This window comes from Gobio gobio, assembly GCF_949357685.1.
Source record: "Gobio gobio genome assembly, chromosome: 2".
NCBI lineage: Eukaryota > Metazoa > Chordata > Actinopteri > Cypriniformes > Gobionidae > Gobio > Gobio gobio.
The window spans coordinates 53,645,220-53,672,697 of NC_137098.1; the positions used below are offsets into that span (position 1 = coordinate 53,645,220).

At 38.9% G+C, this 27,478-nt stretch overlaps 1 protein-coding gene across 1 annotated transcript in view; it reads right to left on the reverse strand.

Annotated features, from left to right (window-relative positions):
* Nucleotides 1–27,478, reverse strand: part of htr2cl1 (5-hydroxytryptamine (serotonin) receptor 2C, G protein-coupled-like 1) — a 122,752-nt gene that overhangs the window by 3,807 nt on the left and 91,467 nt on the right. Inside the window, exon 3 of the mRNA XM_079803890.1 lies at nt 12,427–13,032. Coding sequence (XP_079660016.1) covers nt 12,427–12,817 — 391 coding nt within the window. The 5' untranslated portion in view covers nt 12,818–13,032. The remainder of the gene's footprint in view (nt 1–12,426; nt 13,033–27,478) is intronic.

Genomic DNA, 27,478 nt, shown 5'->3' on the forward strand with positions numbered 1-27,478 from the left:
GGTTCCGGCGGACCGCTTTCAATATTCAACCTACGAAGAAAGTGTAACGCCTCTCGCAGTTCAAAACACTTACGCTACGTCCGATGTCATCGTCGTGCCAGTTATGCTTTTTCCGTAAGTTGAATACGGAAGGTGGTCCGCCGGAAGCTAGATATTTTACTTGTTAAATATGGATATATTTCTTACAAAAACCCATCGGTTTGCTTCAGAAGGCCTTTATTAACCCTCTGGAGGTGTGTGGATTAGGGGAGAGCAGGACACAAGCTAACGCTTTTTGACTTTCTTAGTTTGTGTAAATCCACTTGGGGTTCAGAGTATTTATTTCTACTAGTTATATGGTTTTGTTTCATTAATACAGCGTATACTTTTTCTTGATTTACCCCAAATGAATGGAAGTGAAATGTGACAACATGCCCCATTGGTGGGGTACATTGTAACATGTGTGAGGGACACATTGTAACATGACCAAATGACAGCTTAAAATGTTATCTGATATAATAATAAAATAAAAATATCCAAGACAAACTAAAATATTTTGTCAATAAAATACAATTATTAACTTTTTAAAATAAAATAATGGCATTTTTTTAATCATTTAAAATATAATCATTTTTGAGTTTAACAACAAACACATAGCTTAATACAGATACAGCATAGTTAAACAAATTATAATAATGAATAATTTCTGAACATTGACTCTCAGTTATTATTCACCCTTTTCTCATTGTTTCTCAAAATAATTCATAAAAGTATAGAATATAATAGCGTATTTCTAATAGGGGCTCATTGTAACCATAGACTGTAAAAAAATATGACGTAGTATCCATAACGTCACCCATCGGATTCTGAAGAGCCTTTTTTAAGGGTAAAGTAGGGACAAGCTGGCCGTTGCCATCTTGTCAGCGCGTCACTCCCGGATAACAGAAAATGGGCAAAAAGGCGGGACGTGGGTAGAGCTGAGGTGACGCGATGATTAACAGACAGCAGACAAATGGCTATCCACCTGTCACTCAAAGTGGCCACGCCCTTAATTATGCAGGATTTTAAAGCTTTATATAATGTAAATGAATGAGTTATAAAAAAATTCACCCCCCTCACCGTTGTCATGAAGGGCAAAATTAGCCATATAGACCAAAACCACAATTTGTACCAGGCTGTAAACGTGTTTTTCTGCTGTAAAGTTGGGCATTTTAACATGGGGCTCAATGAGATTCTGCTCCCTTCTGGAGCCTGTCGATGAATTGCAGTTTAAGTCACTTCCATATTGGCTTCAAGAGAAACTGCGGGAGGATGCCGCTTGATTGTAAAGCAGTGTTACAATATGCCCCACATGTGCAACTGGGATTTAAACCCGGCTCGTGTCTTCTGCTGGTTAGATCAGCGTTAAAAAACGACCTCAACTGTTAAATAACAGATATAAGATTAAAAAAATATCAGATTTGTCTTATTTTAAATAAACACAAAAAACAGAGATGAAAAGTAAACTTTTACTTATGCTATGGTTGAATAAATGTTCAGTGATATCTTCCAAAGATTTTTTAATTTTGGCGCAATGTTTTCTCTAAATAATGTTGATATGGCAACTAGTAAATACATTAAGCTTCGTCATCCTGGCATGTTGTAACAATGTGTTTTGGTTTTGTTGGGCGTCGGGAGCCACCCATAGAAGGGGGCCACTGGAGGCAAGTTGAAGTGAACCCAAGTGCAGTTTTAATTACAAATGTGAACAGATACAAAACAAACTAAGACTTGACTTGACTTGAAACATGACAGACCCTCACCAACAGTGGTTACAGGTAACAATACTCGACAAGGGAACAATACAAACATGAGGGCTTAAATGCACAAAGACTAATAAGACACCTGTGAACCAATGACAAAACTGAACTGAGAACCCACATGGACTAAATCAACAAATAACAACGTGACACAAGAGACTAGGGAAGCACATGACAATAGAGCACATGGCAGGATCACATGACAAATTAGGAAACATGACAGTGTACATGACAAAATAAGAGACATGAAACATGAACGGTAAAACAAAACCAAAACACATTGTTACAGATGTGTGGAACGTTTGAAACCATCAGCTACTTTTATAATGGATGGATACACTTTAACATTTTGGGCAGCCATTTACTGCCATTATAATACTTGGAAGAGCCAGCACATTTTTTCATATATAACTCCAATTGTGGTCGTCTGATAGAAGGATGTCATATACACTTAGGATGGCTTGAGGGTGAGTAAATCATGGAGTAATTTTCATTTTGGGGCGAACTATCATTTTAAGTCTCACGCTGTGAACCTAAATGAGAACATCATCGGTTTGAGCGAATACAGAATACACAATCTAATAGTAAATAGTCTCCTTTATCTAATAGTCTCCTTTAACAACCTATGTTTACATATTTTAGACATTTTTATTCAAAGCAACTTGATTTGTATTACTTGCATTCAAGGTATACATTTTGCTAGCCTGGTAATTAAATCCATGCCATTCCCATTATAAGTGCCATAATTTACCAATGGTTCAGACAGCAGTTGATATGTTGTATTGTTCTGAACTGTGGTAGTGGGGCTGTGTAAGAGTGAACACAAGAACTGGGGGGTTAAAACATAATTAACAGGGCATTGGGGGCAACAATTCCTCACATGTCAACATGCAACTTCATCTGATTTCTGGGCTTTCTGTTGATGAGAGAACGCCCACATACACTCTAATTTAACTGTCTTTCATCCCTTGATTGGTCCAGCTGCCTACGGCCATTTGCATCTTGCTTTGATTAATTGAAACTACTGATAACTCGACCCTGATTTACATGTTTAGTAAATACATTTCTCTCTTAGCGCAGACAGAGATGGAGTGTTGGAACACTACAGAGACATGAAAAATCAACTGTCACTTTCTGTACATCACTGATATGAACTGAGGTAATGAACTTCTTAGGCTCTTTCAACAATTCTCAGACATCCATGAAACTTAGCTTATGGCTTTGCACAATTTTTACATACATTTTGTCTCAGTGATCCTCTAATAATAAGTCTAATACTTAACTAATAATGCTCTTGTAGCTCAGCTAGTGGTGCTAGCAACAGCAAGATTCACGGTTCGATTTCAAGGGAACATGCATGCACACAAATATATAAAGTTTGAATGCATTTTAAGTTGCTGTCAAATACATAAATGCAGATGTGTAATATCCCATATTTGAACATCCAAAGTAATATCATTCAGCAAAAAATTCACCCACGGTTTATAAAATAAGGATAAAAAAACACACTTGAATCGCAGTTTTTGACAAATTTACATTTAGACAAATTGGTGGTGAATTTCTATGAATTATTATGATCTCATTCTCTGAGGGTTAGATTTAGTGGCACAGTATACTCTAAAAAAAAAAAAGGTTCTATATTGCACCAAAAATGGTTCTTGGCTCGTAATCATAGGGGGACCTTTTTTAGTGCTATATAGCACCAATTTTGGTGCTTCAGTGGTTCTTCAGAGGTTCTTCACCGGTTCTTTGACTAAGGTGCTATATAGCACCTCTGAAGAACCGCTGAAGAACCACTGAAGCACCAAAATTGGTGCTATATAGCACTAAAAAAGGTTCCCCTATGATTACAAGACTTTTTTTTTAGAGTGTAAGAGATGGACCTTTTGTACTAAAAATCATTCAAATGTTTTTGAATTACTTTTTTCACATCAATCTACACTCCATTCACCATAATGACAAAAAAAAAAAACAGATTTGTGATAACTTTGCAAATGTATATAAAAAAAAAAAAACTGAAATAATTATTATTATAAGTATTCATACCCTTTTCTTGGATTGAATTGAATGGGTATGATTTGGAAAGGCACATACCTCTCCATAAAAGGTCTAACAGCTGAAAATGCATATCAGAGCTGGCCTCCTGGCCAAACCGAGCAATCGATGGAGAAAGGCCTTGGTTAGAGTGGCAACCAAGAAGCTGATGGTCACTTTGGCTGAGCTCCATGATCATATATGAAGATGGGAGAAATTTACAGAAGACAAACATCACTACAACACTACTGATCTGGGCTTTATGGCAGAGTGGCCAGACTCAAGCCTCTCCTCAGTGAAGACGCATGAAAACCCACTTGGAATGTGTTCATTTTGGTGGGTCTTGAGATCGATTATACTTGTCCAGGGGGGTCCTGGGATGGAAAAGATTGGGAACAGATCTAAAAATTATGCTATAATCAACACTTTTTACAATTCGTTAAAAAAACGACAAATGTAATAGTAGGCATTTACACTGAAGTCTCACAGCAGACACGCCCCTTCAAACAGAGCATTCAAGCTAGAGGGCTAAGATCAGGATAGAAAAATGCCTTTTATTTCTAAATTATGACATTTTATGATGTAAAGATCATACTAACAATATAAGTACACCTCAGGAAACATGATAAAAATAATAAAAAAATCCACATCATGGGACCTTTATTAATAGGCCCAGAACCACCCTTCAGACCTAAGACAGAATTGGTTTGTGCGATGTCTATCGGTCCAACACCATTTGAGCTGCTGACTATCAGTATAGCTCATCTTTCTGACACTGTATGTTCCCAGAGGTAATCAGTCTAATACATCTCTCCGATTTCCTTCCTACTGCACTGTCCCGCGCTGTCTTTGTCTGTCTTTCGCTGATCCTCAGCAATATGGTTTTTATGCTTGCTCCAGAATGTAATACATGTGAGCAGGCCACAACACTCCATCATAAACTCCATATCTCACCCTCTTTTTCATCCGTTTGTGAGATGATGCACCAGAACTTAACACCCGACTCACATAGATTAAACAGACTGAATCGAGGTCAGATGGCTGTATCTTATGAAAGTCACATGCCAGCTCGATCACATATGTGGTGCGCACCCCCACCCAACACACACACAATCACACACACTATTAGACACCGTAAATGAAATGAGGAGTGTGAAATCCATCATTGTCTCATCCACTGCAGTGGAAAACTATTTTATGTCAGTGTGTGTGTTTGTGTGTAGGCATAGGCGTGTCTGAGTTTATGAGCGTGAAAGCATTGGTATGTGGGTGTCTGAGTGTACACGTTCACACATTCTAACAGTTGATGATATTTTGCTCTGACAGCTTGCTGGTAATGGCCATCACAGGCTTACTGTTTATGACAACAAGCAGACATGGAGCAGAATCCCTCCACTCCATCTTTATCTGTTCAATCTGTGTGCTGTGCACTGTGTGTGTGTGTGTGTGTGTGTGTGTGTGTGTGTGTGTGTGTGTGTGTGTGTGTGTGTGTGTGTGTGTGTGTGTGTGTGTGTGTGTGTGTGGATCTTTCCTTGTCTTTGGTTGTAAGATGCCAAAACCCAAGAAACATACACTCTAAAAAAAATGCCAGCAAAAATGGTTCTTAGCTCGTAATCATAGGGGAACCTTTTTAAGTGCTATAAAGCACCAATTTTGGTGCTTCAGTGGTTCTTCAGCGGTTCTTCTGAGGTTCTTCACCGGTTCTTTGACTAAGGTGCTATATAGCACCGCTAACTATGGTGCTATATAGCACCGCTACCATATACAGAACATGTTAAGATATGGTGCTATATAGCACCAAAAGTGGTTCCTCATATGATTACGACGAAGAACCATTTTTGGTGCCATATAGAACCTTTTTTTTTTTTGAGTGTATACGGTACACAAGGTTGCTGTAATTTTGTGTCAGTACAGTATACTGTATGAGAGGTTGCATGTTGTATTTGTATGAAATATTTTAATAAACACTCCTCTAGGTGGTCTGTGTTTTGTGCATGCCAAAACAAGGTTATTGTCAATAACTAAAATTAAAACCAAGTCTCTTATTCATTTGTTCCCTCATTTTAGTAAATCCTGCCCTAAAGTGAGATTAAATGCATAAAACAATTGTTTTATTTAACATTAAATTACTGGAGGTTTGCGTATTATTCTGATTTTGCATTTCACTGATTTATTCAATTTGAGGAATACTGAATCTTTTTTTGAGCAAGTGAGATGAGTAAATTCTCACATTTAATCTAAAAACTACAATAACCATCATGTTCATACACAATGTAGCTGTCGTAGATAAAGAATTTTTTCTTTCTGAATATTTTGGTCACTTCTTGAATGTTTTGTTTTTTGTTTGTTTTAAATGTTGTAATTCATGAATACTTGTTTGAGAGTTGTATATTTGTTTTGAATTATAGTCTGGCAATAGTGACACCTACAGGAGAAAATGAGTAACATAAGACGTACCAGTCATGTGATTTGATAAGGGTGAACACGGAAAAAACATGAGGTGTTGCGCACACGAATTGAGAGCTGCGAAGATTGAAAAGAGTGTTTGATAATAAGATGTCTCCTAATGTCTCCTGAATCCTGATTGGAAAGCACACGGTACGTTGTTTATATCTTGGTTATTGTTTGTTTATAATTTAAGGTACTATGTGTATTTATTTCAGTTTAATAAGCTATGGGCTTAATCGAACAACGTCATGGAAAAACAATTTCATCACGAATTTGATTGTAATTTTATTTATTTTCACGGTGTCCATTTGATGTGCCTGATGTTGATTGTCCTGAAGACATTAAATATTGAAGACATCTAAGGCATCAGTTGAAGCGTGGTTTTTCTGGTCTGGAGAAAACATTCAGGAGCCGTTATACACAACACCTCTGCACTACTGACAATTTCTCTCACCATGGGGACAAGAGAGCTGTCAGTCAATAAATGGGAAAACAAAGTAACTTGGATTACTTTTTTGAAAAAGTAACTCAGATATTTTGTTGTAAATTTAAAAGTAATGTGTTACTTTACTAGTTACTTGAAAAAAAGTTATCTGATTACGTAATTTGAGTAACTTGTAATACGTCACCCCCAACACTGTGTATATATACTGTATATATATATATTAGGGCTGTCAATAGATACAAATTTTAAATCGCACCTCTGTTGTGCGATTAATCGCACGCTTATCGCGAAATTAAGCATACGCCATTTATCTCATTAAACACATAAATTCAAACACATATCCAAAGTAAACAATCAGATTGAAGGGTGATTCTCACAAAACTGCATTTTCTGCAGCTTCAAGGATCATTGGAGACTCCAAAAGGACACCAAATACCAAATATAAGGAGTCCATATAATTCTGTTATATAATACATTTATACACAACTAACTAAGCACCCATGAAAAAAAACATTACAGAAAAAAAACTTGACAGAATTCTGTGTTTTTTCAGAATTTACAGTATGTGTACAGAGCAACAACAACGAGATTGTTTTCCTTTTAGGCATTTTTTTGTGAATCCTGAGTGTGTGTGGAAACAACGGGAATGTGCTGAAATGTGTCAATACATGAATGCAGCATGCGATCAGCGATTGAGAGCGCACACATAAACGCACACACTGGAATTAATAATTCAACTAAAAACACAATGTGAGTCTCTATTCTCTCTGATATGTCTGATGTAATCAGCCTGGCCTTCTTTACATTAGCGCTGTTTTGGACTGTTGGGATGAATTTGATTACTGGATAACTGAATACTTTCCCAGAGTTTAACAGGTTTAAATGGCCAGATCACAAACAGAAGCAGAATTGGGTTAAAGAGTTAGATGGAAATGTTATCCTACCAGGGTTACAGGTGCTGTAGATGCTAAGTGTGATTGGGATAAACTCCCGACTTCTAAGATCAAATAACTGCATGACGAAAAGTATGTTAATGACGCAGCTTCACGTCCTTCTGTAATTTTTTTGCATGAATTGCGTTAAATAATTTTAGTGCGTTAAGGAATTTAAATGAATCGTATGTGTTAACGTGTTAATGTTGACAGCCTTAATATATATATATAATATATATATATATATATATATATACACAGTGAGGAAAATAAGTATTTGAACACCCTGCTATTTTGCAAGTTCTCCCACTTAGAAATCATGGATGGGTCTGAAATTGTCATCGTAGGTGCATGTCCACTGTGAGAGACATAATCTAAAAAAAATATCCAGAAATCACAATGTATGATTTTTTAACTATTTATTTGTATGATACAGCTGCAAATAAGTATTTGAACACCTGTCTATCAGCTAGAATTCTGACCCTCAAAGACCTGTTATTCTGCCTTTAAAATGTCCACCTCCACTCCATTTATTATCCTAAATTAGATGCACCTGTTTGAGGTCGTTAGCTGCATAAAGACACCTGTCCACCCCATACAATCAGTAAGAATCCAACTACTATCATGGCCAAGACCAAAGAGCTGTCCAAAGACACTAGAGACAAAATTGTACACCTCCACAAGGCTGGAAAGGGCTACGGGGAAATTGCCAAGCAGCTTGGTGAAAAAAGGTCCACTGTTGGAGCAATCATTAGAAAATGGAAGAAGCTAAACATGACTGTCAATCTCCCTCGGACTGGGGCTCCATGCAAGATCTCACCTCGTGGGGTCTCAATGATCATAAGAAAGGTGAGAAATCAGCCCAGAACTACATGGGAGGAGCTGGTCAATGACCTGAAAAGACCTGGGACCACCGTTTCCAAGGTTACTGTTGGTAATACACTAAGACGTCATTGTTTGAAATCATGCATGGCACAGAAGGTTCCCCTGCTTAAACCAGCACATGTCCAGGCCCATCTTAAGTTTGCCAATGACCATTTGGATGATCCAGAGGAGTCATGGGAGAAAGTCATGTGGTCAGATGAGACCAAAATAGAACTTTTTGGTCATAATTCCACTCAACGTGTTTGGAGGAAGAAGAATGATGAGTACCATCCCAAGAACACCATCCCTTCTGTGAAGCATGGGGGTGGTAGCATCATACTTTGGGGGTGTTTTTCTGCACATGGGACAGGGCGACTGCACTGTATTAAGGAGAGGATGACCGGGGCCATGTATTGCGAGATTTTGGGGAACAACCTCCTTCCTTCAGTTAGAGCATTGAAGATGGGTCGAGGCTGGGTCTTCCAACATGACAATGACCCGAAGCACACAGCCAGGATAACCAAGGAGTGCCTCTGTAAGAAGCATATCAAGGTTCTGGCGTGGCCTAGCCAGTCTCCAGACCTAAACCCAATAGAGAATCTTTGGAGGGAGCTCAAACTCCGTGTTTCTCAGCGACAGTCTCTAGAACCTGACTGATCTAGAGAAGATCTGTGTGGAGGAGTGGGCCAAAATCCCTCCTGCAGTGTGTACAAAGCTGGTGAAAAACTACAGGAAACGTTTGACCTCTGTAATTGCAAACAAAGGCTACAGTACCAAATATTAACATTGATTTTCTCAGGTTTTCAAATACTTATTTGCAGCTGTATCATACAAATAAATAGTTAAAAAATCATACATTGTGATTTCTGGATTTTTTTTTTTAGATTATGTCTCTCACAGTGGACATGCACCTACGCTGACAATTTCAGACCCATCCATGATTTCTAAGTGGGAGAACTTGCAAAATAGCAGGGTGTTCAAATACTTATTTTCAGGCATACGTGAAGTGCATAAGTGAAGTGAATAGCACTGATAATCTCTTCATCATGGCACCTGTTAGTGGGTGGGATATTTTAGGCAGCAAGTGAACATTTTGTCCTCAAAGTTGATGTGTTAGAAGTAGGAAAAATGGGTAAGCGTAAGGATTTGAGCGAGTTTGACAAAGGCCAAATTGTGATGGCTAGATGACTGGGTCAGAGCATCTCCAAAACTGCAGCTCTTGTGGGGTGTTCCCGGTCTGCAGTGGTCAGTATCTATCGTGGTCCAAGGAAGGAACAGTGGTAAACCGGTGACAGGGTCAAGGCTCATTGATGCATGTGGGGAGCGAAGGCTGGCCTGTGTGGTCCGATCAAACAGACAAGCTACTGCTCAAAATGCTCAAGAGGTTAATGCTGGTTCTGATAGAAAGGTGTCAGAATACACAGTGCATCACAGTTTGTTGTGTATAAGGCTGCATAGCCGCAAACCAGTCAGTGTACCCATGCTGACCCCCGTCCACCGGCGAAAGCGGCAACAGTGGGCACGCGAGCATCAGAACTGGACCCCGGAGCAATGGAAGAATGTGGCCTGGTCTGATGAATCACGTTTTCTTTTATATCACATGGATGGCCGGGTGTGTGTGCGTCGCTTACATGGGGAACACATGGCACCAGGATGCACTATGGGAAGAAGGCAAGCCGGCGGAGGCAGTGTGATGCTTTGGGCAATGTTCTGCTGGGAAACCTTGGGTCCTGCCATCCATGTGGATGTTACTTTGACACCTACCGGTACAGGTACCTAACGAGTTTGAGGTGTTGACTTGGCCTCCAAATTCCCCAGATCTCAATCCAATTGAGCATCTGTGGGATGTTCTGAACAAACAATTCCGATTCATGGAGGCCCCACCTCACAACTTACAGGAATGAAAGGATCTACTGCTAACATCTTGATGCCAGATACCACAGCACAAATTCAGGGGTCTAGTGGAGTCCATGCCTCGATGGGTCAACAAATCTTATAAAAATAATTAGAACTAAACTCGAACTAAAATTCAAATGAAAATATAAAACAAAAAAATGAATTCAAAATATTAACAAAAACTATATAGTATACTAAAATAATACTGTGCCATAGTGTCTGTGCATGAATCCATGACATTTTGTTCTCTCCCACCACTAAATTGCCTCTTTTCCAAAGCTCTGTTTACTCTGAGGGTCTGCAGGATGCTGTACTGATCAATATCTCTTTGTGATCGATAACGTCCTCTCCTCTCAAACTGACAAATGCAAGCTCATCATGTGCACTATCTACAGCTGGCAAGCAACTAAGATCATTTAAAGCTAGGACAGACATCTTCCACAATCAATATGAAGGGAGTTTGAGAGAGTTCGGCTAACCCACTCATGTCTAGAGATTGGCGAGGCGACGCATCCTGAAAGAGCTCCCCCATGGCTCAGGAAAAATGGACAGTGTGGCTCCCTGTATGAATAGCTAGAGCCAGAAATACTCTAAAGCAGACAGCTCAGTTGCTAAGAGGCGGCTGGACTGGAAAACGATCTGAATTCTGCCACAGGCAATAGTTCTGTGGGCTTCTGAGCAAAGCAATGCCAAACAAACTCTCTTACTCTTGCTCTGTGAAGAGATTTCATGCTATATAGTGCTATAAAGCTATTAAATCTTGCCACCTCTGGCCCTTTTCCTTTCTAACTTTGTCAGTGCATTGCACTATACATAATTAAACTCATGTACAATCTCTCAACTAAATCAACCTAAACCCCAACTTTTTTTTTCAAATTAGAAGTTATCATCTCTTGAGTTTTGGTGGAAAGAGACCAATTAAATGTGTTATTTAACCAGGGTATATTCTATCATGTCATTTGTATAATGAGCCATGTTATTTGGAGGAGAAGGACTGTCTTGCACCAGGGAAAAATGCCCCTGGGTTTTAAAAGGAAATGCCACTAAAGTTATATTACTGGAAGTGTGGCTTCTCGTGAGGCTATATTTTGTATGTAATGGGGGCTTTTTAATGGGATGCATTATTTTAAACTTTGCGTCCCATTTGCATTTTTATACACCTTAAAAGTCAGTGCACATTGGCCTACACCCTATTTTGAACATTGTAGTAATCTGTACCCACAATTCACCACTCCATCATCCTCCTAATGACATTGTCCAATGCAAATGTGAGATGTACAGTATGTTAAATTATGGAGTGCTATGGCGCCCATGGAACAGTTCAGAGTAAAATAATTCTAAAATGTAAATATATAAAATAGTTATAATAAGTAAGGGATAATTTACAGCTACCTGTGCATTAAAAGACAAAAATAGTTATGTAAACCCCTTGTTGCTGAGAAATATAATGTAGCGATTCAAGCTATTTTATTAATAAAAGTCACAGGGCAGCGTTGATACGTTTCTGTGCTCCTGAATATTTCTGTGTGCGCAGCGCAATCTTCGCTCTCTTTGTGCACTTCAATGAAAACAGTGACAAAAGCTGTGTTAAAGGATTAGTTCAGCCAAAAATGAAAATTCTGTCTTTAATTACTCACCCTCATGTCGTTTTAAACCCGTAAGACTTTCGTTCATCTTCGGAACACAAATGAAGATCTTTTTAATGAAATATGAAAACTTTATGAATTTAGCTTTATGAACACAAATGAATATCTTAATTTATGTTCTGAAGAATGAATGACTTACGGTTTTGGAAGGTAAAATGTCATGTGAACTAACCCTTAAACTCTTTACCCACAATATACCTCTCCAAACCGTAAATCCCAATGACGTTGTGGAATACGAATGTGAGATATTCATGATATTAAAATGAAATAAAACATTTGTAAAACATCATTTTTCACAATATAAGCAGGTCTTTATATGGAGATATTTATAAATATTTTTTATATTTCAGGGAGCAACTCTTTATATATTAGGGTCAACTCACCATACAGGATGTTAATGAGTGAGATGGGCATGACCAAGATGCCGACCAACATGTCCGCCACTGCAAGGGAGCGCAGGAAGAAGTTTGTTGCGTTTTGCAGCTTCTTCTCCAACGACACGGCCAAAATAACCAAAATATTTCCTCCTATCGTCAGAAAGATAATCACAAGAATCAACAGGGCCGGCCAGTTCTTTTCCTTCATCACCTCCCTTTCGACCCCATGAGGAGAAGATGAAGATGAGGAGGGGAGACTGACGCTGTAGTCGGTTCCGAAGAAGCTCTGGTTCAGACTCACTGTGGTATTACCAGGCCAGACCATCCAGCCAACGAGGTCTAGGGAGGATGTCGTAGAGCTAAACCCACCCAGAACTGGCCCGCCAGGTGCCCCCATCCTTTGATGCCGTTTCCTGTCCCCTGTATCAATCAGAGCTCCTTCCACTCATGGCCGCTGATGGCCACGTATGGGAAGAAGAGTTTGGAAGTTCAAAAATGATGAAGCGATGCACTCAACATGCTATGTGAAGGAGAAATCTACTGCGCTGAGGATATCCATAGCATTTCCTGTTCCTAGTTTCTGCCTCAGGATCTTATTCATGGAAACTGAATCTGTAAAACACAATGAGAGACACAAAATAGAGCAATGAATACCCCCAAAAAATTAACTCTGAGATAATAAGAGACACTGACTCACAGAGAGTTGCTCAGATAAAATAATAATAGGAATCAAAGTCACACAAAATTGAAGGGTGTGCTAAATATCTACAGTACATTGTCTACATGCATGGTGACTGACAGCACTGTTGACTCGCTGAATTTATTTTCAGTTGTCACAGTAAAAATATCTCCATTGTAATATAGGAAGACACACAAATGATCAGTTACGGAAAGATCCATCCATTTCAGGCAACCAGTGGCACCCTATCTCTGTGGTAATAGAGGTTAATTGAGTTCACAAGTTAAAATGATACGCCACATTCCGAGTCTCTGCGAACCTGCCGCACTTTGCTGTACACTGGCCTACATAATTCATCAAATCTGAGGTTACTCGTCATTCAATTATCTGGCATTAATAACTCAAGACACCTGTCAAAGGTAATGTGATGTAATGTCATTATTATCATGATGGACAAGTGGGTAATTGTCACTTCATAAACAGCCAGTCACTTTGCGCTAGAACCGAACGATGTCTAATAAGCATCGGTAATTGCAGTTTTCACCACATTGTAGTAGGTGTAGACTGATGGCAAGTTACATGTGTGGGAATAACAAGTACCCACAGTGCTCTGTGGCCCACAACTAACCATTAATTAGGAGAAAGCAGCAGAAATTGGGCTACATGATGAATCTCGCCACTAATACGCTGATAAGTAGGTTTGAGAACTTTCCCCACTCTTTGTTCATCGTGACTAATAGATCAGTTTGTTGGTCATCGAAACATACATCTTTATCAGTTAAGATTATCAGAAAAGAAGAAGAACAAAAGTACAAATCAGTAAATCAAGTCCTCTCTAACGGCAGAGAATGTGAAATGCAGAAACAGGTTTATTCACTGCACGGGAGCGCAGTTATCTGATATACAGACATGTTTCCCCGCATCTAAATAGAGAGCAAAATCATAATGTTCCTCAGACGCAAGCAGAGACCGCGGTAGTTCACCTCTTCTCTGGAGGCTGGAGATAAAGCAAACAACAGCAAAAAGTAAAACAGCCCTACAATAAATAAATCACTGGATATTCACTTTCTGTGCATCTACCACACACTTACACATAAACACGAGAGCATCTTAAATGCAATCATATACAGGTTCAAGGAAAGTGCATAAAAGCCACAAGACTTCAAATATACAGTGAGCCCTGAATCTTAATATGACACTTCAGGTCCATTATGAAAGAACATAACATTTCCTGTGGGAGACATGCTGGTGGGCACAAAAACGAACACCATGGGCTGCAGCAGGCTAAAAGACAATATCAGTATTAACAAGGCTCTGAAATTGTCTAAAATTAGAAGTCTGTAAATTAACTGAACTATTTGGACACCACACACACTTTAGGGTCATTGAGTTATTTATTTATTTAAAGAAATTAATACTTTTATTCAGCAAGGAAATTGATTAAAAAAACAACATAATTAAGACATAATGTTACACAAGATTTCTATTAATCAGAAATATTAAGCAGCGCAATTGTTTTCAACACTGATAATAATAAGAAATCTATTTTTTCCATTACATGAATAAATTACATTTTAAAATACATTAAATAGATAACACATTTCACAATATTTTTGATAAAATAAACGCAGCCTCTGTGAGAATGAGAAACTTCTTTCAAAAACATTGAACTTTATATATCATATAAATTATTTGATATATATTTTAGTTTAATATTTTATGTGTTCAAATACTATGGGGTCACAGTATGCAGTATATGTTGGCGAAGTGAAAAAAACAAGCCAAAACCACAAAATATTTGTTTTTTGTTCAAGATTTTTTTTCATCTTTGTTAATGTTAGTTAATAAAAATCCAGCTGTTCATTTGTTTGTGTTAGTTCACAGTGCATTAACTAATGTTAAGAAAACCAACATTTGATTTTAATAATGTATTAGTAAATGTTGAAATTAACATTAAAAAGGATTAATAAATGCTGCAGAAGTACTGCTAATTCTTAGTAGCTAATGTAGTTAACTAATGAAACCTTAATGTAAAGTGTTACCATGCTGATTGTGGCTCACCTGATGAGAATCCTATCTTAGTCTCTCCAACTCTCATTCTCTCTCTATTGCTCTCCCTCACACACTCTCTTTTCCCTTCAGACACCTCTTCATCTTCTATTAATGAAGTGGATGAGAGTGCACTCACAAACTAAGTGAGATCCTGCATTCCAACAATGGGTAATTAGCCTCCTCAGCAGAAGCCAATCAAGTAACTGTGAACTGGGATAAATTGGCATGAAATAGAACGACTACAGAAAACAAGGACAATGCCCAAATACCCTCCAGCATTTAATCTGGTAATGATCAGCAATAGATTAGAATTTAGGTTCATTTGGAAAGGCTTTCATTGGGGAAAATGTTGCCGAAGCATTCAGAGATTCCCTTATGATCCATCAAAACAACAAATAAACATCCACATTTTCTTCTATAATAGGATAAAACCAACAACATAAAAGGAGTACAAAATATGATTCTGCCTCAGAGTGTTTTAGACACTGACCTACATGAATGTGTTCTTAGAACTGGTCGTCTCGTGTCATATTTGAATTGGAAAATGAAATGCAGGAATAATTTTACATGATGGGAATTGTGGGCAGGCGAATCTGCCTGAGGGGATTAAAATGTCCTCCCACTAAAAGTTTAAAAACCCCTTTACTTCCTGACAGGAAGGTTAAATGTTCTCCTAAGCTAAATCCGAGTTAATTAGTCCTGGTGCTGTCGACCGAGATCAACAGAGACAAATGAAGAACAGAGGAAGGCATTGCGAGACTAAGATTAGATTGAGTGACTCTGACAGCATCACTCAGTGAAGGAATCTGTAGAATTACAAATTGCATATTACAGTCGCACGCGTTTTGTTTCGTAATGGAAATGAAATGTAAAATCAGGCGAGCAAGAATAGCCATGTGCGTGTGGGATCTGGCACAAATAAATAAACAGACAGGCAGGGATCCCGAGGACCCCAAAAACGCAATACGCAGGCACTTAACATACATATCCAGATTTCTTCTCGGTAAGTGCTTGCGAAACGGACTCCAATTGTGATCCCACGGAGAAGACTCTCACGTCTCCTAATTTATTGTCCTGTTTAACTCAGCACTGCTTTCATATCTGAGACTATCTTTTTTGTCCACAGGGACGAATAGTGGTGTATAGATTGAGAAAGTAACCAGCAGGCTTAGAAAGCTATTTGCTCAGTGCAGCACTTTAATAGAACAGAAAATGAGTCCCAGTCTCAATTGATCCTGGTAGGGAAAAATTGTGACATGAGAACTGAAAACTTGTTTCTACGGAACGTAAGATGTTTCTGAATTAATTTTTCAAGTGTGCCACAAACAGCTAAAAACAAACTGCTCTGCTAACAGTCGCCATTGGGCTTTTCTTTTCATTTGATCTTGCCGTTTGCAGGGTGAAATACTTAGGGCAGGCTTTTGAAAATTACTAAAGATCCTTACCGCACCTACAAATACTTTGTCCTGTTTATATTTTCATGTATTTATGCTACATGATTCAATACAGTCAAATTTGCAGCTTGCGGTACATTGCCATTACAATCTGCTCTTGTAAGATATAACCCAGACTAATGATTTGAAATCTATTCATATATGTCTGTTTCACCCTGTTCTTCACATCTCTGGAGAAGGTCATTCAGATAATAACTGAACTCATATGGGAGGACTGCTACAGGAGACACTAAAACCACTGGCGGCAAATTTATGTTCCTTCAGTATTCCGGCAATTACAAAATGTAAAAGAAGGAAAAGCTTTTAAGTCACAGAAAACTAGATTCAAATATTAGCATGCAGCATCTTTTTTCTTGCACATCGGATATTCTGAAACAGATCCTGTGACAAAGGTCTAGGTTCGTAGTAAGCTTTTTGCTTGTTTTTTTTTTCTTTTCTCGAATCAGAGGCTATAGTCACATGCTAGCCAGACTGCTAATGTGCATTTAACAGGCAGAAATCAATGACTAATCGATACCGTTTCATAAAGAGCTAATAATGAGGAGAATACACACATATTCTTGCAAACACAGACACACACAGACAAACTAAAGTATTTGGGAGCAAGAGAAAGCTCTCTGAACCATAACGCGGTTGGATTAGCGTAAGTCACTCTGACACCTTTGTGAGATGAAGCTTTCAGAAAGTCTTAATGTGTGATAGGGACACCAATCTCATTCATTAGATCAATTTCCTGGATGGGTGAATATGTAGACAGGATCTGAGAAAGGTGACAAACACACACAAAAGTTTTTCAAATGCATCTGCCATTGTTTACCAGAACTGGTGCAATCCTATAGGGTCAACATCTCACGCTCATGCTTGTGCCTATTGAAAAATGCATGTAATGTAAGAAAAAAAAAGTTGAATTCAGGCGAAACCTCACCAAATACCAAAGAACAGGCCGCCGCATGGCATTCTGGGATTTCTTCTTTGTCCTCTTTTGCATTCCATTTGAAACTCTGCATTTTTCTAGTTCTTTTGTGGTGAAGTTACAATGGCCATTGGCATGCCTTTGAGCGGCACATCTGCCCCTCTCTGACTGATCTCTCTTTATCAACAAAAAAAGTGAAATACGGCATTTGTACATTTATGCATGAGGTCAGGCTGGATCTCTGATTTCAGCAGTCAACCGCTCATGATCAGCTATTTTAAGGTGAGGTGCAGAAATTTAAACTTCTCCTGAATGAAACTATTTGTCAATCTTGCTACGATGCAAAGATGAAGCTTTATTGTTTCAGTTGTAAAGAAAAATAACAGTTCTTTCCATTCTAAAACAGAAAAAGACAATAATGCTTAGTAGAAAAAGTAAAAAAAAAAGACAAACAAGGATTGTATAACAGTGAAAATCAAAAAGATATTGCATATACAGATCACATTTAATAATTCCAAGTCCAATGATGAATTAAAAAACTGACTTTGAGCATGTAGGCACAAGTAAAAAGCCTCTTTTTAATTTTGGAAATGAAACATATCTGGACTTCAGGAATGCATGAATGAGATCTCTTTGCATTCAATATAGAAATTAAACAATTAAACGCCGGATATCTTCAACATTGCTGTCTTCCTCTCGTTTTAGCATTTTATTAGTTTCCATCCATTCGTGATATTACTTTTTCCCCCCTTTCTTTTTAAAATTTTTGCAGGCCTCTGGGAGTGGGAAGGTTATATTGGCATCAAGGGAGACAGTCTATTGATTTCTATCTTTCTTTAAGTTCTTTCATGCTTTTCAATTCTCAATCTCTCTCTTTCTGCCACATTTCAGGAGCAGTTGGTGAAGAGCCCGTTGAGGTGCTCTATGCCCTTGACTGAGCACCATCGGCTGTAATTTCACCCCCTTCACTCTTTTTCTCTCTCTAAGTATCTGTCCCCTCCCTTTCCTTTTCTCTTCTCTTTTTCCATCAAACAGAGCAACACCTTTAGCTTCTTCGGTGGGAATGGTGCTCTCTTTCTCCTTTTAGCTCTTTCATGATTTTACTCAATGTACGTATGAGCCTGCCTGTTTATATAACACCTGTTTTTTTATCCTGTTTATATAACACCTGCTTTTTTATGACAAACACAATACCGCTTGAAAGCGTATTTTGCACTAAGTTCCTCTAAGGGTTTCATTAGCACCTCTTCATCCTATAATCATATCTGAGTTAGCCTTTACTATATACCCTTCCTGACCCGCCACATCAGTCTTCCTTTCCTTGTAAACTTCCACTTATGATAATTGCCGCTTGTTTGCAATAGCAGCATTCGGATGAATAGTCATGGCATGATGCTGTATTGAAATATTGAAGTATTACATGAAGTACATGAAGTAGTTTGCTCCGTATGATCTGCTTTTAGTTTTTCACAATAAAGCACACCATCAAAGATAAATAACACATTTTTTTCTAGTCCAATTATTGACCACTTCAGTTTCTTCACTTCCTCCCAGTGACCCCACGGTTCACTGATGAAGCGATGCATTCCTCTATACCTCGTTCACTTTTCCGCAAAGCTGATTCAATGACACTTGAGCTGCTTGGATATTCAAGGGCAATCAGCGAGACAGCATCACCCTGAGCACTACACTGGCCTCTACAGCTAGGTTTAACCGGAGGACTGGCCTAGGTTAATGTTAACGCTGCACAGATTGAAGGATCGGTGGTTTTGAGGGATGCAAGAAACCTCTGAATGCCTCTGAAAAGTGTTCACTAGAACAAACATACAGAGGCATGTGGGGGAATGATTATGAACCGGGCAGAGCTGGCCTTTGAATGCAAGTCTTGGGGCTGATTGCTTTCAGAAGCACTACCTTGCAGCATATTGTGGGTAGCCAATTCAGCTTTATCAGACATTGATCAAAGAAACTCTTGAGATACAGCAAAAGAAGTGTGCTGGGGGTAGACGATAGATCTCTATCTATAACAATTGTTGAATTTTAATGTAAATAAGCATAAACCATTAATTATTGTGTGTGTGTGTGTGGTTTCACGCATTTTACATTCATCAGTAAGAGCAGAGTGTGAAGGTTGTATTAGCAGAGCAATAGCACAGCTGTACATAAAATATTGCAATCCACATAACATAATGGGAGACATATCAGAGTTCAAAAGAGGAAAAATTGTTGGTGCGCGTCTTGCCGGCGCAACTGTGACCGGGACAGCAAGTCTTTGTGGTGTATCGAGAGCTATGGTAACCAGGGTAATGTCGGCATACCACCATGTATGACAAACCAAATCCAACAAGAGTTCGACACAAGAGGAAGCTGTCTGAAAGAGATATCCAGTTACTAACCCGGATTGTATCCAAAAAACATTAAACCACAGCTGCCAAACTCACTACAGACTTAAATGCACACATTGACTCCCTTGTTTTCACCAAAACTGTTCGTCTGGAGCACCACAGAGTCAATATTCATGGTCCGGCTGCTATAGTCAAATCTTTTGTCACTGGTGCCAATGCCAAATGTTGGTTTCATTGGTGCTAACAGTGGAAATCTTGAGCTGTGGACAATGTGAAACATGTATGGTTCTCTGATGAGTCCATCTTCCTCTCTGGAGAAGCCCCAAAGAAGCTTAACGCCCGGACTGTTGCGAGTCCAGAGTGAAGCATGGGGGTGGATCAGTGATGGCTTGGGCTGCAATATCATGGCATTCCCTACTGTGCTTGATGGGCGCTTCACTGGCAAGGCCTATCGAACCATTCTGGATGGCATGCCGTGTATCAGCATGTATCAGATAATGCCCCAATATGCACAGCAAGACTTGAACATCTCCCATGGCCTGCACAATCACCAGATATTTTTGAGGCACTTTGGGGTATTTTGGAGGAGCAAGTCAGAAAATGTTTTCCTCCACCAGCATCACATAGTGACCTTGCCACTGTTCTGGAAGAGGAATGGCTCAAAATCCCTCTAGCCACTGTGAAGGGCTTTTATCTGTCATTCCCAAGACGAACTGATGCTGTATTGGCCACAAATGGAGGCCCTACAGCAAACTAATAAATGATTGTGGTCTAAAACCAGGTGTTGTAGTATCATTGTCCAACCCCTGTAGATACACACAGAGAGAGAGAAACAGAAAGTACTAGAAATGTCTGATAGCATATAATTTTTGGAGTGGTGGCCCGCCATCAAACTACATCCTCTAGCCCAGCCATTAGCATGTGCTGTAGGTAAGGTTGCCTTCACTTAGCATCATTCATGCTGTCCTTGTGGACAATCCCCTGTGAATTTCCTACAACAAAGTGAGTTACTAAAGCCTCTGATATGGCCAGCAAAAGAACAGAGAGTATGAATCCTCATTAGTAAAAAGCCCTTGTTGTAGGGCATCCAATGCGCCCCCTGCATACTCTCCTGGCATGACAAAATGGCAATAGGACAAGGACACCTTGCATTTCATTAAGGATACAATCTGTATTTGTGTGTCCTGGTAGAATGCCCTGGTAAATGTGAAGTTAATTTAATTTTTAAGGATATTCTTTGGCATCTATGACCATCAAAGGACTTAATATTACAGGGACAAATTCAAATGTGATTACTTTCACACAGCAGGCTTAATCATATACGAAACCACTGTAAGATTCTGAGAGAGAAAATGTATATTATATATAAAAAATGGGAAAACTGGGGTGGTGCAGTGATGGCATCATAAAGCAATACCATAAACCCTTAATTACACTGCACACGTCTGCGGCGCATTAAGGCTCCGACACGGCTACCGGAGCTGATCGCGGACACTCTAATCAATACTTGTGTTTGTACCAGCCACGCCGCGGCACATTTCAGATTGGCTCTCCGCGTTGCTTCGCTAAAGATAGGTGCCTAATCTATTTTTGATGGACGCCATGTCTAAGCTGCACAGTTCAAATACAAAAGATAATTGAAGATGCATTTTAAAGGACTAAAACACAGCTACAAATCTTTTACCCTTGTCGTTCATAACTGGACTTTTAAAGGTATAGTTCACCCAAAAAATGAAAATTACCCGGAAGCTGTATATTTTCGCTTTGCTTCAAAAGGCCTTTATTAACTAGCCTGGCTCAATTTTAATTTTCCTTCAGTACTCTGTCTGGGATTGCGGTATATTCTCTGGTTTTCTCAGATCAAATTTTAACCGGTCCAATCAGCGAACAGAGGGAGTGGCTGAGAACAACGATGTTGATGTCGTGCGCTAGTATGAGATGACATACGTTAAGACCAAACGTTAGCGTTGGTTATGGCAGATCCAGAGGGTCTCTGGGCAGATACAATAGTTTTAAACTTCAACAGAGTACCCGCCTTCAAGAAAGTAAACGCTTGTCAATGGAGAGTGGCCAGACTCTCTGTACAAATGAAATGTATGAGAGTCTGGTAGGACCAGGTTATTTATTAACCCCCTGGAGCCGTATGGATTGCTTCTGTAATGGATGGATGCACTTTTTTGGGCTTCAAATTTTGGGCTGCCATTCACTACCATGAAAATGCTTGGAAGAGCCAGGACATTTTTTTAATATAACTGATTGTACTCGTCTGAAAGAAAGAATGTCATATACAACTAGGATGGCTTGAGGGTGAGTAAATCATGGCAGAATTTTCATTATTGGGTGAACTATCCTTTTAAGTGTATTAACTTTGTTTGGCTACAGCACAACAAAGTAGGACATAGCAATAAACACAACCATAAACACAATTAAACCAGACAAAACATAGCCATGAAAAAGAAAAAGAAAAACAATATCGGACAAGCAAATCTTGTGGTCTTGCGAATCCAGTTACTTCGCTTCTGATATGCACCTGGTGTGAGTTGGCACCGCATCAAGGATGAAAAAAACCTTGTCGGAGCCGTAATGCGCCGCAGACGGGTGCAGTATAAATAAGGGGTTAAATAATATTTTGAAATATACCCATGGTACTGAATGATTACTGTGTTCATTTGATTTTATAATAGTGGTACTGTTGGAAATAATTTAAAGTAACAAACAGACGCTTCAGTTGTAGGGCATGTGGTCTATAAATACTCCCTTCCCCTTTGGGTTGTCCTAACTTGTATCACATTGATGCTCGATTATGAAAGGTGGCAGTTAAATGGTACCTGTCAATATCATCAGAATGGGGTGATTAATGAGGGAAGAAAAATGAAATGAATCCTTTTGTAAAGAAGAACAGAAAAAACAATAACGTCTGGAGTGGAATCCATCGATCAACTTGAAACAGACAGATGGTGCAGAAGATGGCAAGTTTCATCTCCTTCTTTGACTTTCTTTCTTTCTTTCTGTGATTTATGGCGGGTATTAATTGTTGTGATAATGGTTCAAGCCTTTGTGTGAGGGTGAGAGAGAGCATGAAGGCTTATCTAACACACGTCAGTACAAGTGCACACATACAACTAATGTTGAGGGTTACATGGGTCGCAGACCCTCCATAAGCGGACCTTCATATTAAAAAAACAAAAATCACTTACTGAGAGCTCCTGTACGGTTTAATTAACCAATAAATTAATTAAATAAAAAAAAATGCATTTAAATTATTTATAATAAATTAAAAACAATGAGAAAAGGTAAAAAAAGAAAAAAAAATGTATTTATTGCCTTAATATAACACTTCTGCACACACATACTCAAGCCAAGTGAGAGGTCTGAGTACAGACACAGCCCTTTATTCTCAGCATCTTCGTCTTAAAGATGAGGACTAGATATTTGAAGGGCATTCACAGTCAGTTCTGATTACCTCACCATCACAACTCTCATGAATCATCCGACAAATCCCGGTGTTTTTGACATTCAGGCCGCCTAAAACCATTATTATGTCGCAAGCGCGTGAGTGTGTGTTTGCTGAGGAATGTTGTGAGAGACTATGCTAATTAGGATTTGTTCGTTTGTTTGGAAACTTTACTTGCTGACACAAATCCAATGGCTTTCTTTGCCCACACACAGACCCTGTGAATAAAATTTTTTATAAACAAACAAGCAAACAAATAAATGGATAAGAAACGGCACTAAAAGTGGGCTGCTTTAGTGCTGAAAGTCCCACATCTCTCTGAGTTCTTTCACTAAACTAGCCACTTGAAAGGGCATATAATAATTTATCATCATAAAGGCTTTGACACAGTTTGTGTGTTTCTAGCACGCAACCAAGGCCGTTTCTGCACCCGCTGCTGCATTTGACTTCTCATTCACCATTCAGCTTTAAAGAAAACCTCATGCTTGCAGCTTAGTTCCTCTGGCTCCTTGTACTGAAGTGGAAAAAGCTGCTAATTCTTTAACTGAATTTACAGGCGAGCCATATTTCACTGAATTCAACATTGTTGCCCGCATTTGCGGCCCTTTGCTGTTAAGCCCTAATCTGGCTCTCGGTTACACGGTCACACATCCACCTGTGTGTCAAGTTACTGCATGGATTTAGGCTTTGTGGAAATGAAGTACTGAGAGGGGGTAAGAGTCTTTCTTTCTCTCTGTATTGCCTTTTTGCCCTCTAAACAAACAAGACAGCAAGCAGGAGTGGCAAGTGCTCATTTTGAAAAGCTTTTTACAATGGTGTGTCCTAACAGGGTCCCTGAGACTGTTTACAGAGTTTGTGTCATTCTGTCATCCTCTTCACCTCTTTGAACCTCCCACTGGGCTTTTTCCCTGAGTGTTTGCTCTCAGGAAGCCCCTAGCTTCATGCAGCCAACCTGAGGTGAGAGTTGTTTTCACTTCATAGTTTCCATGAAGGCTATCAAGGGGATACTGAATGCACTGCCATTAGGATTAAAAGAGAGTGGAAGAATGAAGAACATTAAGATAGCTTTGTGCAATAGTCATTTCATTGTTCTTGCTCATCATTATTCGGCATGCAGCACTTGCATAATTTCGCTTGTGATGTCTGTCATTTGGTCACATTGTCATGACAGTCATAAACAGTGCAAAATCCTCAATCACACACACACACACACACACACACACACACACACACACACACACACACACACACACACACACACACACACACACACACACACACACACACACACACACACACACACACACACACACACACACACACACACACACACACACACACACACACACACACACACACACACACACACACACACACACACACACACACACACACACACTCACTCACTCACTCACTCACTCACTCACTCACTCACTCACTCACTCACTCACTCACTCACTCACTCACACACTCACTCACTCACTCACTCACTCACCCTCAAAACCGAGGTATGTATTGAACCGTGGACTAAGTGTATTGTTGCATCCCTAACAAATACATTCATTATTTTATGCCTAATATGCTTGAAATTATTTTACAACATTTATTATAGCTCTACACCTCGAAAAATACAGAGGTCTGGACCTCGGTTACCTCATAGCTGACTACGGCCATTATTACAGTCGTGTAGGCAGCCTATAGTTTACCTCAACACTTCACTTTACATGGTCGGAGATATTCAGTTTGGTTCAGCTAGTTTCGCCACAGAGCCTTTACTCTACACTTGATGTTGCGCTTGTATTCAAATGGATAAAGCGACTGTCTGGCGCCCGTTATTACCGTTTGTCAGCGCTGTGCGTGAGACGATCCAGCTGCTCTCACGCTGCGACTAGTGGATCTATTTATTTATTAATTTATCTGAGGTGCCGGAACGCAGTTCCAGACCATTCCGGCCCACTTTAACCCCTGCACACACACACTCACACAATCACTCACTCGTAAATAGGCAAAATATCAGTTAACCCTATGTTTCTTCACTGAGGCGAAAATGAAAAAACTATCAGCCAGAGCTCAGCTTTAGGAGGGGAAGAGACAGGGCAAGAGAAGGAGACTGAGAGAAAAAGAAAGAGTGATGGAAATGAGGAGAGAGTAGGTATGACAAGATAATCTACTGCCTACTAACATGGTCTTGGAAGCTATTTATTATTTTTTAGCCTTCAAACATCTTAAAATGCACATATGTAGATCAGAGAAATCCACATTTTCTTGGGGGACCATGCCTCCCAAAATAGCTACAATTTTGGACCTCGCTGGTTTTAAAACTCCTTAAGGCAGTATACTCAAAAGTTGGTGCTGTTTCTGGAAACCTGTTTGCTTTGACCTCATATTTGGAGTTAATGCATTTATGCTGTTAATGTGTTGCAGCTTGGAATATTTATATGTAGGCCTACTTAATATTAAAATTGAATATTTAGACAGTATATACTCATTGTATCTCTGTGCTTTGACAATTTTCTTGTATTTTTTGTATTAATTATTTCTGTGATAGGAAATGTTGTGGCACCAAGATCGGCTACTATAATTTTTATACTTCCCATTTTTATGTTTGAATTTACATTGTGCAAAACAAGGTTGTGTCGCATATTATTTTAACATAGTATCATCATCATATCAGTGTAGATGTAGATGGACCAAAATAAAACCATTAAAATATCAAGTAAATAAGTATTGTGATACTTGGTGCCACAGTAGCCGTGTTTCCATTACCTTTCAAATTGCGCAAATTGAAATTGAAAATTGAAAATACGCCCAATGGAAACGCGTCAATTTCGCAAAAACTCTCATATATCGCAAAAAAGTTTTTACGCTCGCATGAGGTGGTTTTTCAGGCAATTCGAAAAAGGAAATTTTCGCAAGTCTGCAATGGAAACAGTTTTTCCGTATTTACCGGTAACCTGGTACGGTCACGCATTGCTCCCACATAGGGCCTACATATTATTTTTTTTCCACTCAAGTATGTCTAATAACGAGATCTTATGTCGTTAAAACGACATATATTTTCTCCTAATAAGGAAAGTCGCATAACTTTATAATGACGGACCCGGTGCAACCACAAATTTCATAACTATCTATAGCCCTACTGTAATTATGACATATATTCAAGAAATATATTAAAACAGAAAGACGCTATAGTTTCATGTGCCTTACTCATGCTGCTCACTTTTCATAATCAACATATGAAACTAAATAGGCTACGTTTTCTTTAACCATCTGTCCGACGAAGTCGGAGGCGCGTTTTGATGGATTTTTTCCTTATTCCAGCGGAAACAACTCACAATACTCCGTCATTTTTAGCCATACAAATAAGTGCAAGACATAATTATAAACAGTAAACTGTCTACTTTTATTTGTGTACACTCACAATAACAGCAAAGGCCGTGGACTCAGGGAACAGAATATTTTGCACTCCACTCCAAACGCTGTCTTCATTTTAAAAATATATTTTGTTTATTAAACGCAAAGTTTTTCATTTCAAAAGCATTTCTAAATTCAGTTTATATTTCCAACAAACGAAATTTTAAGCCAAAATAACGAAGTGGTAAAAAAAACCTTTGAGGTACCACCATGCAAATTCAAACTTTTTGCTCATCTCTGTATGTGGCAATGCATCAAAATAACCTGACGTATGTAAAAGTGGATCATTCTTTACAGATGATGGTATGTTTGGACAGAAGACGAGTTCTTTATTAAACTCATAAAAAACAACAGAATATAAAATGCCACAATTTATCATAACACCTCATTATGTGCCGCTCAAGTATAAGGTGCTTTTCTTGCCATCAGTGCTTGGATAAGACGCACGTCTCTTACCATTAAAAATAATGGCGTGCGGTGGCTGGGATATACATAAACCTAACAACATACGTAACATGATTTTTGGAATGATTTATCACGAGAGGAAAAAAATTGTTTTAGCGCATAACATCAGTTAATGGAAACGCTGTCATTTCGCAATTTTTTTTATCGACTTTTAGAAAATATCACAAAAGTTTTTAGCAAATCTGAAATGGAAACACTCACTCACTCACTCACTCACTCACTCACTCACTCACTCACTCACTCACTCACTCACTCACATCCATTCACTTATTTATCACTCCC